Source organism: Onychostoma macrolepis, chromosome 07 (assembly GCF_012432095.1).
Source record: "Onychostoma macrolepis isolate SWU-2019 chromosome 07, ASM1243209v1, whole genome shotgun sequence".
Classification (NCBI taxonomy): Eukaryota; Metazoa; Chordata; class Actinopteri; order Cypriniformes; family Cyprinidae; genus Onychostoma; species Onychostoma macrolepis.
This window is the reverse complement of record NC_081161.1, coordinates 41669352-41684273: the sequence shown is the minus strand read 5'-3', so window position 1 is coordinate 41684273 and position 14922 is coordinate 41669352. Positions and strand designations below refer to the sequence as shown.

General features: G+C 33.1%; 1 protein-coding gene across 1 annotated transcript; it reads right to left on the bottom strand.

The window, feature by feature from the left end:
• Positions 1-3740: 3740 nt before the first annotated feature.
• On the bottom strand, positions 3741-14201 carry mthfs (5,10-methenyltetrahydrofolate synthetase (5-formyltetrahydrofolate cyclo-ligase)). Its single transcript, XM_058783602.1, has 3 exons — positions 13957-14201; positions 12280-12544; positions 3741-5330 (listed from the first exon to the last, which is right to left on the bottom strand). Exons 1-3 carry the CDS (start codon positions 14065-14067, stop codon positions 5104-5106), a joined length of 603 nt encoding a protein of 200 aa, XP_058639585.1. The 5' UTR covers positions 14068-14201; the 3' UTR covers positions 3741-5103.
• Positions 14202-14922: the final 721 nt, after the last annotated feature.

Genomic DNA, 14922 nt, shown 5'->3' with positions numbered 1-14922 from the left:
ACAATCGACATTGTCAGCTGGCTCTGCTGTGCTTGGCACGCGTTCTGTTTCACAGTGAAAAACAAAGTATAACAAAGAAGTTCAGAGTTCAGAGACGCTTTGTCTCAAATCAGGAGCAGTTAAATAATCGCAATAGACAAATTGCTTGCAACAAGGCACACATTTTTTCAACAGGATAGATAGATAACATTGGATGGAAGGGTGGATGGATCTATCTGTATATACAGTACAGTGAAAGAATGTTGGATGGAAAGTTCTATCTGTATATATATTCAGAACATTGGATGAAGAGATGGATGGATAGACTTATCTACATAATGAAAGAGCGTTGTACGGATCTATAGACTGATTCTTTCATGCTATTATTGTGTGGCTGATCAAACTCCAGATGTGAACTTCTGGTTGCTCGGTACATTCTGCATCATCCAGCTTCACCTGTCAAAGCGTGAATCTCATCCAGCGAGCGTCTTCATTTCACCTTATTAATTTCTCATAATGAGCGGCCGTGCTGTGAGCTGGCATTCCCTCTGATTTTTTCCCTCCAATTAATCATTCCTTGGAACCTACTGTTTTTGATTAAGCAGGAGGCAGTTTGAGAAGATAAACACAGCACTGGGCGAGGAAACCTTCTGCTGTGTAATGAAAGCGTCCTCATATATCGGGCAAAGAGCAGCTTTATTTTAATCATCACGTCTACTGGGATTTCTCTGCAAATGGCAGACATTCAGAATAAGAAAGTATTACGCAAACGTTCACCCGAAGAGTTTCGCTATTTCTGTCCCTTCCTGACCAGTTAGCCATAAGGTCAATGCTGAATTCAGCTGTTTTCTGCTTTGAGGAGCCTGAGGCCTCATTTATAGATATGAATATATAGATGTACAATAATGTATAAGTGACCCTGCTGACTCTTCTTAATGAATGCTCCAAGTTTTGTGCATGATTCATCACAGCATGGCTTAATAAATGATAAAATGCATTGAATTTTAGATCAAATCTGATGCACATGCACTTGCAGACACTGCACTTCTTAAATGCACTTTCTAGCCTCTATTAGCTGAATGCATTTGTGTTACGTGCTATTGCATATACCTACCTTTTAAAAATGAGGTGGTATACAATTTATACACTACAGTTTGCAGTCTGTAAGAGTTTTTGAATGATTTTGAAAGAAATTTCTTATGCTGACCAAGGCCAAGATTTATTGGATCAAAAATACAGTAATATTGCGAAATATCATCACAAATTAAAATATCTGTTTTCTATTTGAATATATTTTAAAATGTCATTTATCCCTGAGATGCAAAGCTGAATTTTCAGCATCATTACTCCAGTCTTCAGTGACACAAGATCCTTCAGAAATCATTCTAATATGCTGATTTACTGCTCAAGAAACATGGCTTCATATTTTTGTGGAAACCACGATACATTTTTTTTCAGGATTGTTTAAAGAATAGAATGTTCAAAAGAGCAGCAAACATTATAAAACATTTGTAACATTATAAATGTCACTTTTATCGTTTTAATGCATCCTTACAGAATTGAAGTATTCATTTCTTTCTACAAAATCATACCTCAAACTGTAGTGTATATTCTGTTATGAATATTTGGTAGATACACATAGGCTACCTGCAAGGCAGCAATACACAATGGGCAAAGCAGCAGACAGAAAATTGAGTTTGTTTTTGAAACAAAACAACCGGAGCTTGATTTAATAAATAATGTTTTACACGAAGCAGCATCAGTCTGCACTTACTTAGCTGTTTTATGAATTCACTGAGAACAGAACAAAAGTCATTTATGTAAGTGCACCCCATGATTTTCTCCTATTTCTACCTCTTTCATCATCTGAAAAGGACAAAATCAGACACATTAATACTTGTTCCTGCAGTCATCGTGCAGAATTGCTCTGTGGAACTACATTTATCTTGAGCTTTGTTCTTCACTGCTGCGTCTGATTCCAGTGTATTGATTAAACTAAGAAGGGCTCGTCTATATTTCTGTGTTGTCTCATAGCAATTATAACCTCTCATCTTCGCTCAGTACAGGTGTGGGAGTGTTTGCTTTCCACCTCATTCTCCATCTCATTGCTAAGAGGCACGAGTCTCCTGAATATATTTTATAGAAGCACAGTCGAAATGTAGATTTATAATGAATGAAATGCCAAAAGCCAAAAATTGGATTCAGCTGAACTGAACTATGTTTTTTTTTTTCTTTTGCCCTGAAATATCAGCTTCAAAATAATTCTACTTATGAGGCGAATGGCCTGTTTCTTTCCCACAGCCAAAGACTTTAGATATACCAAGACGCATTATCCGAGTTTCTTTTTCAAATAAGTAATGCCAGTTACTTTGTTTTTCCACGTATTGACTGACAGCTCTCCTGTCCCCATGCTGAGAGAAATCTGGAGTAAGTGCAGAGCTGTTGTGTGCGCTGTGTGAACATGATAGTTCTAGACTAAATGTGAATATTTACTTACTCATCTCACTTGCAAAAACAGATTCAGTATTTCTCAAAATCAATAAAACAGTGAAAAGCAAACTCAGAATATTACGCAAACCTGCAATAACTGAATTTAATTCCTTCAACCTGAGGCTTATTCATTTCACTTTTGGTGTGAAAGGGCTTTTACATGTGTCAAAAATAGAATGTTTTTATATTAAAAATAAACAAGCAAGCCCAGACCAGATGAGAAAAAGTAATGCAACATAGCACATTACTTCCCATAAAAAGTAACTAAGTAAAACTAGTTACTTTTTTACGGAGTAACGATATTGTAATGCATTACTTTTAAAAGTAACTTTCCCCAAAACTGCCAAGACGGTGCACTCATGTGTTATGCGTAATAAGGCGGAATAAGTATCACTTTGTAAATGAATAGCCAGTTGCCAGTTGATAAAGTCATTATGTCATTGCAGATGACATTAGAAGCTCCGGAAGCATTGGCTGGTCCAGCCTGAAGTATAAGCTTTTTAACGCTATTTGAACATAAGAAACAACATTCATGGGGCAGTTTATGTCAGATTTTGATGCGGACTTGAAATGTAAATATGCGTGGCAAGCTCATTTTTACATTTTTTTTTTTTTTCATACAGCTATATTAGAGATATTAACGAAAATGAAAGCCAATTAGTTAACTTATAGGGGGCTCCAACGACGCAAAAATACACAAAACTACATATGGTTTCTAAATTCTGTCATTATTTACTCAATCTCGTGCATGTAGTTTCAAACCTGTATGGTGTTATTTCTTTCCATGGAACAGAAAAAAAAGTTATTTTGAAGAACACAAAATGCCATAAAAATAGACAATAAGACTATATTATGGAAATGGAAAACAACTATCATCAAAAAAAAGAAAAAGAAAAACATTTCAGAGATGTTCACTGCAATTAGGTCAACACAGAGACATAATGGAGAAAGCAAGAGGACGACAGAGAGTCATTGCGGCAGAACCTATGACAGACTGCTCATTACGCCTGTCTTAATTCACATGCTGTTTGTCAATAAAGAGCACCGGGGCAAATCTCAATGCTTCTGCTGCTTAACGAGACAATGAAGGATATCAAATGCAGTTTCTAACAAATTCTATCCAAATGCAAATAAGAAAAGAGTAAAGACTTCTATTTAAAAGAGTCTAGTATGCACTAATGCAGTGCAATGGCTTTTTCAGTTGTCAATACATTTAAAGCAGGGTAGTGTTAAAAACAGTGATACTTTTTTCCAGGACTCTTTGACTAATATAAAGTTCCAAAGAACAGCATTTATTTACAATAAAAATCTTTTGTAACATTGTTTTTACTGCCACTTTTGATCAATTTACTGTGTCCTTGCTGAAGAAAAATATATTATAAAAAGTATAGGCACATTTTTTGTCTACATGCACATATATACACACACGTGACCCTGGACGACAAAACCAGTCTTAAGTCAATTTATATTTACATAATCTGAAAGCGGAATAAATAAGCTTTCCATTGATGTATGGTTTGTTAGGATCGGACAAAATATCTTCATGGAACATGATATTTACTTAATATCCTAATGATTTTTGGCATAAAAGAAAAATCAATAATTTTGACTCTCACAATGTATTTTTGGCTATTGCTACAAATATACCCCAGCGACTTAAGACTGGTTTTGTGGTCCAGGGTCACATATACATATAACTAATTGATAATGGTGTTTAAATTTGAGGACAAGCCTATAATATAATATTTCAAGTTAAAGCATTTCAGGACAAGATAAAACAAATCAAGTAGAATCAGGTACAGAAGAATTCTGTCATTATTCATTCACTCATGTAATTTCCATCCCGTATCTATCACTTTTTTGTGGAACACAGTTTTCAAACTCCCAAAAAAAAAAAAAAAAAAAAAAAAAAAGTACCACAAAACTCATCTGAAGCCTGACTGAGGAACATACTGAAATGAAATATATTGTTACTTATAAAGTTACTTTCTATCAAAATTCAAATAATAATTTGAGTTTGAAAACAGTGTCACGGTAATTTTTGCACATGCTGTAAACAAACATGGGCATGCCAAATCAAAAATATGTAGCGGAGCATCAAATTTGAGAGCTGCAGTGGAGGATTTTTCAGTGAATAATGACTTTTTATTATTCAGTCTGTTCCTCACACCGAGCTATAGAATGACTTCAGAAGACTAGGAATATAGTGCACGAATAATAAAGAGTACTCCAATGGTGACAGACATGGTCACAATGAATTGTTCCCTCTATAGAAATGAACAGTATGAAGATTCTTCAAAAAAAATCCCTGTGTTTCACAAAAAAAAAAACCTGCATATTTAATACAACACGAGTGACTAAATAAAAGCCAAAATTCCATTTTTGAGTGAACTGTTTCTTTAATGTGAGGACAGACTGCATTTTTAGCCTTTTGGTAGAGAGCGTTTGGTAATTCTTATGCTGATACAGAAACTCTTCTCTGAAAGAGTCCCCAGACATTATTTGATTTGAGCATATGGATTGCATCCAAAGAGATTTAATGCATTTCATTCAGAAACGGGATCAATGTCGCAGGAATCATTTGAATTCAAATGACTTTCAGCAGTGTTGAAATTAAGGTCTGACTGGAGCAGTTCATTCCTTGTCTTCATAGAGGACTTCATCAATAAGAATATCATGTTCACCCACTGGGACTTCAGCACACAGCTGCTCTTTGAAAGCCAAGGCGATGGTATACGGCTTTCCCTTCGGGTGCGTCCTACAGCGCTCCAAATACGTGTCGTAGAAACCCTTTCCTCTGCCAAGCCGATTCCCCTTCTTATCAAATCCCAAACCAGGCATGAGGATAAGATCCAGTCCTCCTGTAACAAAATTAGAAAGGAAAGACAGTAATTAAATAAGATTATGTGGATTATGCAGATTTGCTTTTGGAGCTCAAATTACACCATTACAGCACAATACAGTGAATTTTCAGGCCTTAAGAACCAAAAAAAAATAAAAATTGACAAAAAATAAGAAGTGCGGGGAAGCCAAACATGCTCCGAAATGAAACCACAGAGTGGATTTCAGGCAATACAGACTGACATTTAAGAGCTAGAAACACAAAGCATCTGTGTGCTTACAAAAAAAGTTTCATGTGTTTTATAGAAGAACATACTTATTTCACAGATTTTCTGTTCATTTGCAAATATATTATGGCTATTTATAATGGAAAATATGAATCATGCATGCTTTCTAATTGACGGATATAATCAATGCATGTCTTTACACAAATTCTTCTTTCAGATGATAGCTGCAGACATGTAAAGCAATGACAACTAGCTAATTAGTGGCTAATTATAAGTATTACACAAGATAGGTTTGAAGGTTAGCTGATTAACAAGAATGTGGCAGTAAATATACTGCAAAAGTATGCTGAAACTAATATAATTTAATGCTGAGCAAATCGTTATTAAACTCAATTTCTTAGCTATGTATAGACTGCAAAACAACCTTCTTCTAACAAACCTATTTTTCAAACACTGTAAAAATTATTTTTCCAAGTTGTAAATAAAAAGAACACTCTTTTGGTTTTCTAATCTAAAATTTCAACAGTTTTTGAGCAATTTCTATGAAAATGTCTCATGAAATGTGATCCGAAAAAAATTCAGTTTGTAAACCCATTTGTACGCAAAACGTTTAGTGCAATGGTGCACTTGTGAATAGATTTATGCACATGCAGCCAACAAACACAAAATCACTCTGGGACGCATTCATGAAACAAGCAGAACAAACTGTGTACAAATCATGGGTCAATCCATTAGTATGCAAACTTTGAAATTTTATGCAAATATTTACAAATGGATTATAGCACTGCAGAATTGGTGTAATATTTACTTTTGCCAGATGTAAACTGCAAAGGTGGCACAGAAGCACTTCTGAAGTGGTATTTTGGTGTCTACACAGACTGTTTAATGCTGCTCAGAGGTGGCATGAATGCATTTACACAATTACAACTGTATACTTCAATACTACGGGCTGACCAGGCATAATTTAGTCTGGCTTTTATGCACAGAGTTTTGAACCGGCTGTGTAAAGATGCCTTTTTAATAAAATTCAAATTCCTTTAGAAATTGCTAGTAAATTTCACAAATAATAACAAAAAATGGCAAAGAACACATTGAATTAAACATGAAATTTTAAAGTAAAGACTGTCTTGTAAAATGTACTCTAATAATCTTTATTTACAACTTCAAAAAAAACATTTTTTACACTCTAGCTAACAAACACTACAATTTAAGTTCACAATTTGGGCTACAAGAAACATGAGTAGAACACACTTCTAAGTAAACTCTAGCTAAACTTCATAAACCTGTTTGTTGAAATGCAAGCAGAACCAATTTCTGTGCATCTCATTCGTAAATCCATTAGTATGTTTACTATCACACTGAAATGCACTTAGCAATTTATGTACAAATGGATTTACGTTCTGTTTATGTTCATGAATGAGGCCCATTGCTTATAAAGGCCTTACAAATTTGCCAATTTTGAAGACAAACTATAAATGTAAAGTTATTGGTTTTCATGAAATCTGTGTTACGAGTCTGAATTTTAAACAAGCAAAACCATTAAATATTGATTTTAATGGTGTGAACGTCTCACAATCACAGCCTGTTCCTGCACCGCTTGTTCAATATTTCACTGTCGGCTCTGTTCTAATAAGCCTGTCTTCAACATTCATTAATAATGCATCTACGCAGAACAGGAGAATTACATACACATTTTTCAACATGACACGACTGTGTTGGGGAGTCGCTTTAAATAAAAAACAAAAACAAGGCAGTAAATGACAGCATAGTCTCAGAGAGCTTCAACTGCATACTTCAAAATATAATTTTGTTATTAATGAGTCTGAACCAATCAGATCATCTCCAATATAAACAAGACTACTTGTATTTAACATCCTACTCGAGCAATCGCAGATCTTTTACTTTCATCATTTCTGCAGAACGTCTTTCTCAGGCCTTCAGGCCAAATCTTAGCAACATCTGAGACTGTTCAAGATCTCAAATCATCATTTTGTCCCCAAATTGCTTAAGGTTTCAATCTTAGAGTGCATCAGTCCTTTGCAGGATTTCAAAAAAAAACTTCTCCCGTCTCATCTCGTCATCTCATCTATTTATCTGCCGATCCCAGTTCACAATCCTCTGGTGTAAAAGGTGAAGCAAAAAAGGATTTGAAGAAACACAGGCTTGTGCCGAGGGGGATTCCTCTGATTTTTTTGTTACTGTAGATGAAAAGCACACTTTTATGATTGCTTTCATTTTTTCAATGACAAACCCTCAGTCATATAATGCTGCTAAAATGTGAAAAGAGAGACACAAATTGATAGATTTTTCTACTGTAATTTATATATATATATATATATATATGTGTGTGTGTGTGTGTGTGTGTGTGTGTGTATGTGTAGGTGTGTGTGAGAATTAAATAAAAAAAATATACACACACATACATATATATTTTTTTTTTAAATAACGCTTTTATTCTGCAAGGATGCATTAAAAATAGGTCAATAGTGATACATTTATAACATCACTAAAAATTCTATTTCCAATAAAGTCGTTCTTTCGAACTTTCTATTCATCAAAGCATCCTGAAAAAAAAAAAAGTAGTATTATGGTTTCCACAAAATCATGAAGCACCACAACTGTTTTCAACACTGATAATAATCATTTTTCTTGAGCGAATTAAAATTCAATATTAGAATGATTTCTGAAGGATCATGCGACACTAAAGACTGGAGTAATGATGCTGGAAATTCAGCTTTGTCTCACAGAAATAAATTACATTTTAAAATATATTCACATAGAAAACAGTTGTTTTAAATGGTAATAATATTTCACCATATTATTGTTTTTACAGTATTTTGATCAAATAAATGCAGCTTTGGTAGGTATAAAAGAGTACTTAAAGGATTAAAAAAAAAAAAAAAAACATTTTCAATTCACTAAAACAGCTGTATTTTTCAGAGACTCATTTCATGTATGGTTAGGCATATACACTACTAACAGCTGTGCCTATGAGATGATGCTTTTCATACTGAAGCCGGAAATATGAGTCATTCCATCCAGACGGCACAGTTCATTAAGTCCAAATGTTTGTTGGAATCATATAAAAACTTGTTGATTTACAAGCGGCACGGTGTGACCTTAAGGGAAGACAGTGAGGAATGTAGTGTTATTGCGAGATTAAATGCTATCGGAGTGCCTCAATCAGACACACCAACAGATAGGCAATGAAGTTCACTTCGCTGGATTCAAACCATTCAGTCTTGTTAGCACTTAGTGTCACAGTGATGTACTGCCAATACGAGAATGCAAAGATTGTCCAGCACACAGATTCAACGCTTGTCCGTCCTTCAAATACAAACACACACACCTGACAATTTCTAGTCACAGCTTTTATTTCTTTTTGTTGGCAACAGCTGTTAAAGTCAATGCCCATTTTACTACTTCAATCATATCATCACCCAAAATGATCATAATAACCTAAAACAATATCTAAATAGCCATTATAAAATTAATATTATATCAGGGTTATCATCATTAACTAGAACAAACTATTTTTTATATATATTTTTTGTTACTTGAAATAAAATAAACATTTAATTTATGTTGAAGTACTAAAATAACAAACTACTCAATTAAAATTAATAAATAATATATAGATCTATTTTGAAAAAATACTAAAAGACAAAAACACAATTTCAAAACAAAAGTGCAACTAAAATAGCACTGTATTATGTAATAAATAGCTAAAATGAAACTAAACCCAATAAAGAAAAATATTATATAGACTTAAATAATAAAAAAAATAAACAAAATTACTAAAACCAAGTAAAATTCAAAGTGAAAACAAATAAAAATAAAATATCATTTAAAGTATTAACAAAAATTATAATGGTGTATCAGTGATACTAAAATAACACCTGTATTATATATATTATAACAAACTAATAAACTAAAAACAAAAATTAATAAATACTATTAAGACATTTGAAAACAAAAAAATATTTTAAAAAAAGTGACAAACACACAATGAAATGACTTCAACTTTAAATTTAAAGTGAAAACAAACAGAAAATATATAAATTCAAATGAATGATAATTTCTATATCAATGATACTGAAATAACTATTATAAATGAAAATAAAACTAATAAATACACATTTTATTAAAATGACAAAAAAAGCATAATCATAGTTCATAATTATAATCTAATTCATATCAATAATACTAAAATAACTTATATAAAGGAAAGTTGTTTCAGAGGTGAAACAAGTTATTACATATTAATGAAAGCTTTAAAATACCAACATTTTAAATCCTACGTGCACTGAATCATCAACAATAAGACCAGAAATCTCTATTTAGAAAGCAAATAAACTTTGAAATTTTTATTTCATGTTGACTTTAAAGGCAAACACCTCTACAAGCGAGAGAAAGCCGCAGGAGTAAGGTGACTGTTTCACTCTGCGGGAACAAAATGCACAAAAACAGCCACCTTCCTCTCTCACACCGGGACAGTTCGGCGCGATTACACCCCTCCTCATGTGCGGTTCACATAACAGCATATCATATCCCATTTCTCTGTCTTCCCTTCCCTCTTTCCTGAACGGCTGTATATTTCATCCGCTCCTCTCTCTTTAATGCACATATACACAAACACCCCATCAAATCTGGGTCTAAAACACACAGACTTTAATCTGAGTTATTACTTACTCCACAGGGGCGAGAGGCTTTGGTCTGCCGTCCTGTAACACCTGCCTAGTTTATATTCTGCACCACTCGGACACAGTCAGACGGCTGATTTCTTTCCTATTTGCTTTAGAAAACAAGACATTCTGCTAGAATGTACAGTTTACTTAAGCTATAATTAGCCTGATGATAAATTATAGAGATTAAGTAAACTGTATAGATGGGAAATTAGGACGATTAGATGAAAAGCACATCTTTGATAACCATAAACAGCCCACAGTCACAAAAGCCATAAATACTAGCTGTATGCAGGCACTGGCATGATTTATGAGTCATAATTCACTTACTGCAAATTAATGTGGGGAATATATTAAATATGATGGCAAGTTCACGACTCATGCGGTATAACAAAATCTAACAGTAAACACTTTGTCAATTACTAAATTACACAATGAATGAAGAAACAATAGAGAAAAAGACCCTGCATTTTAAAAAAATTATTAATACACATTTCTGGTCTTATTGTGCATGATTTATTGGAAAATGTTATCGCAAAGGAACACATAAACCACCTCCAACCTCTGTCTTGCTTCTGTTAACACCCACTTTTCACAATTTCTGATGGATAAAATCAAGTTGTGTCTTGCATTCTTTAACTATAATTTCCATACTATCCTGCATTAATTTAATAAAGCATAAATAATAGGAGTACAATGTGTTGCCAACTTATTTCATGTTAGATGCATGACACATTTAGAGAGAATATTTTGTGATTACAGTAAAACTAGGTGGTGCTGCGATCTTTAATCTGTTTCTGAGCTATAATCTCACGAGGAACTTTAAAAATCATGGTGTTAGTACTGCTAGTCAGCATATGTACAGTCCTTCGACACTGCAATGTCTTGGAAAAGTGCAAATATTCAACATTGCAGTAACACACTGAAAATATCCTAATGTTAATGTTTAGATGCAATCTATATATTCAAAGCAACATAAAACAGCAATACTTGAATGTACTATGTGTGAATATGAAGCCAAATGTAACTGTGGAATGAGAGCACCCTCTAATGGTACAACACATGTCCTTTTCCACATCACATAACACTTTCCTCACATTATAATAATAAGAACTATTATATAATATTATTATTAATTACATTAGCTAACAGCTCTGCGAACATGTGCAGCAGAATTTATTTTGCATGTTTTATTACAAGCAAATTTAATAAACTGAGTCTGATCATTACGCCTCACGTTGTGTTTTTCAGACTGAATTAAATGCTATAAATCATTATCAGCTAATAGTTTCAACTAGGACTGCTCAATTTTGTGCAACTGTGATAGCGATGCATTTTTTGTTTGTTTGTTTGTTTTAAAGCTTGTTTGTTGGGCTGCGCAATTTGGTCAAACATGTTGTGATTATAAATCAATACGACTATATTAATAAAAATATTATTATTATTATTGCTGTGCTAATATTAAATAATAAATCACTATTGTAATATTTAACTAACAAAATTTAAGAAAACTATCATAATTTTATTGTACAGTACAATTTTTTATTTTTAAGAGAGCTTGTTTGTTGGGCTGCATAGTTTGGTCAAAAATATACAATAATATATTAAGTATTTTTTATTAAACAAAATAAGAAATATTACTATTGTAATAACTGAAAAATCTAGTACTTAAGAGATTTTAAACAACAATTTTAATTTACAGTACAACTAAAATTATAATATTAATACTAATATGTATGGCGGTCTTAATTTCTTATACACGGTGGCATTTTACTGCTGATTGAGTGGGTCTGAGACAAACATCAGGTAATGAGCTGCTCACATGTAAATGATCACCATATACTGTGCTTTACTCTGAATCTTGCAGCTTATACTGTATATTTAATAAAACTGCAGTCTCTGTGATTTGAGAAGCCATATTTTCATCATTTTTTGATGAAAACGTGCAGCATTCATCTGTATTTCAAGTGTTTTTTTAACATATACTTTATTAATATATTTACAAAAAAAAATTAAAAAAAGATTTGTCAGAGGATACTGTCTTCTGTCTGTCTCACCTGTGGCCAGGGCTTCTTCTCTGTCGCTGTCGTCGTGTGCTGGCTGCTGGATGTTCCAGGACGTGACGGGCAGCGTCTTCACATCCTCCATGTCTCTGAGTCGTAACATGTCCATATGACTGCTCTTGGTGAAGTATCTGGGAATGAAGCAGACTTTGCCCCTCTTGAAGATGTCCTGGAGGATGTCATCTGTGTGCACCTCATCTTGCATGTTCAGGAAGACAGCGACGCGCTGGCTGGACAGGTATTTGGGATGCCTGAACAACTAGGCATAAGTTTGGATAGTTGTTATTAAACACAAATTATATTGTTTATTCGTAACATGATTAACATGAACGTTTGACTGCAAGAATTACGATTACAGTCGTATATTGCTTAAATCTAGGATATGCAATTACGTCTCTGTATTAACATATAATATAATTAATGTAATAAACAAAAACACATCAATATGAAACAAGTATATTGATTTTTTTTTTTCTGATTAGGAGTAAAAATATAACCAAAGCACTTTCCACACACCTGCAATTCAAAACCGTTTTAGGATTAGGAGTATGAACATTCACACAAGCAGCATATGAGGTTTGAGGGTTAATAATCTCTAAAGCCGGGCTTTCAATCTTTTAGATGCCACAGACTAATACATATATCATAATTGTGCGGGGCCACCCATCCTTAAATTTCAGAGGAATCTATACAGTTTCTTGTATAAAGACAGTTTGCAGTCAAAAATAATGAATTGAAAACATTTAGTTTGTATTGTACGATTATTTTTTTCCAACTCATTACTGTACTGTTAATATAATATTATTGTATGCATTATATTACTTAAATATTGTTTTTATTTATTAATTTATTTATATTTAAATAAATTTGTACACTGTTTTTCCTGTTTCTATTGTTACATTACACTTTTTCTACTCTCTACTGAACTATTGCATGTAATGTATTATAATAATATATTATGTATCTTTTGACAAATATTATTTACAATTTTACATTTTGTATGATTTGTTTATTTTAATGTTGTTTTTGATTATTATTTATTTTTTTACACCGTTTTCCTTACAGAAATGCAAAAATAGAAGAACAAGCAGGAGACCAGGATGTGTGCAGAAGATATTCTGGCATATATATATATATATATATAAAATATCCAAAATCTTAAAAAGAAATGTGTGAGTAGAGAATGTGAAATTAGAAAAAAAAAAGAAAAAAAAAATACAGGTTTGTCAATGTTTAAAAAAAAACAAAAAAAACAACGTTTAAAATAATTACATATTAAACCATTATAAATAATAAAAGTTAATGGATTTGGGCATATTTTCTGTGATGTAATAAACACCACGTATTAAGTGGTTAAGGAATGATCTCTGTACCTTGAGATAACAAAATAAAATTTATATGGGGGTTGTTAGGTTAGGTTAGGTTACTGAACTACGTACCCAGCGAACGATTTTTGGTTCCCAGAACGTTTCCAAAATCTGCCATTCTAACGTTCTCTGGTCGTTAGCCTGGAATGTGTTCTTTACGTAAACAGAACGTTCCTCGGAAGTTACTACGTTCCAAGAACATTTACTTATTCACTCCGATATTATGTTTGTGCAATTATAATCTAACTGCTGTCCCATACTAACTTACAAGGTTCCTCTCAGCTGACATGTCAGGGACATTTACCTTCTGCGAGACAACTCGAGACTGTCTTAGTTTCTCCTGATCACTCACTGCAGCCACTCGACCCTTGATTTCTCTTCTCAAAGCTTGTTTTGCTGCACGCAGAGCTGCCATAATGAATCTGCGCTGCCCAAATCCACTCAGACTGCAAACAGACACGTTAAACAACAGACCGCTGTGGTCATCTCAGCAGCGCAGTTAATGATTAACTCGTGAGAAAGTGATATTAACAACACGTGTGCGTGTGATCTGTTAATGCACGATAGATTAGTCGCCCTGAGTGGGCGGGGCTAGTATACAAATGGATTGGTCGTCCTGAGTGGGCGGAGTCAGTTTACATGACCTTTGACGAAAGGTAAACATTCCAGGGGAAAGGTTTGGAAAATTTTATATACACAAATCTAAGTACTTAAAAGTTAAACCAGCCTTTTATGTATTTCATAACGAGTTTGTTTTGTATACAAAAGCCCTTAAATTGATGAAAAAGAAAAATGCAATCGATCTATTTTCTTTTATTACAGAATATGATTTACAAAAAAACAAATAGCCCCCCTTTAATGATTTATTTTGGCTTTTATTTTTATTTTTTCACCTTCTCTGTTCTCTCTCTTTCTGTTGTATTGTTTGCAGCTGTTCTGTATATTGTAAGATGAAGATGTTTTGATATTGCCAAGTTATTTGTACATTAATAATTGTTAAAAAAATCTTCCAGGGAAAAGCCTTAAAGGACACTCTTTTGAAAACTTGCTCATTTGTTGCAAACTCGATTGACTTTTCTTTTTTATTATTATTAGGCTATTATTATTATTATTCTGTGGGACGCAGCATAAAGTTTTTAAGTTGCCCTCTTTTTGCCATAAAGTGACTGATCAATGAAAGCATCATTTTGCTTAAACTTTTGGTATTAATAAAGTAATATGAGAGAATTTTAACTTAAATCTTACTTTGTTTCATTAACATAATCATAAT